This window comes from Antrostomus carolinensis, unplaced genomic scaffold, assembly GCF_000700745.2.
Source record: "Antrostomus carolinensis isolate BGI_N321 unplaced genomic scaffold, ASM70074v2 scaffold36034, whole genome shotgun sequence".
NCBI lineage: Eukaryota > Metazoa > Chordata > Aves > Caprimulgiformes > Caprimulgidae > Antrostomus > Antrostomus carolinensis.
Genome location: NW_010309340.1, coordinates 3,561 through 4,066, shown reverse-complemented (window position 1 = coordinate 4,066; position 506 = coordinate 3,561). Strand labels below are relative to the sequence as shown.

The following is a 506-nucleotide window of genomic DNA, read 5'->3' as shown; positions in this document are numbered from 1 at the left end:
CACTGAAGGGGGAAGCTGATCTGCAAGGGGGTGAAGGTGGAGGGGCTGCAGCGTCCGCCCGCCCCCGGGCCAAGTGTTGGAGCAGTATTTACCAGAGGCATCGAATCATTTCAGCCAGGAAACAAGAGGTTTGAGGGAACAGCACCCTAAAAAAAACCGTGTCAGTGACCGGGGAAACACCAGCAGTTCTGTCCAGCTGCCCCTGGTCTCCACCTCTGCACCTTCCCCCCCTCCTCTCCCTCATCAAACACGAAGCGTTTCTCTTTGAAAGTCTTTAAATTTCCTCCACTCCGTGTGCAAATATCATCACCAGTCCCGGCTCCAGCACCATGTCCTCTCCCATGTGCTGGTTCTCACAGGCCATCACCACCACGGCTTGTTTGCCGGGGATACGTTTGGCCACATAGTTCTCGTAGTAGCGCCGGTTCATCTGACGCGTCTCCAGCGTGGCCAGACCCTGTGGCCAGTTCCTCTCGTGGGCGTTCTCGATCAGCTCGTTGATGATG

The 506-nt window shown here is 56.5% G+C and overlaps 1 protein-coding gene across 1 annotated transcript in view; it reads right to left on the bottom strand.

Annotated features, from left to right (window-relative positions):
• Positions 1–274: 274 nt before the first annotated feature.
• The window catches only part of RNF41 (ring finger protein 41), a 3,560-nt gene continuing 3,328 nt past the window's right edge, over positions 275–506 (bottom strand). Inside the window, exon 5 of the mRNA XM_010166093.1 lies at positions 275–484. Within this exon, the coding sequence (XP_010164395.1) occupies positions 275–484 (210 nt within the window). The remainder of the gene's footprint in view (positions 485–506) is intronic.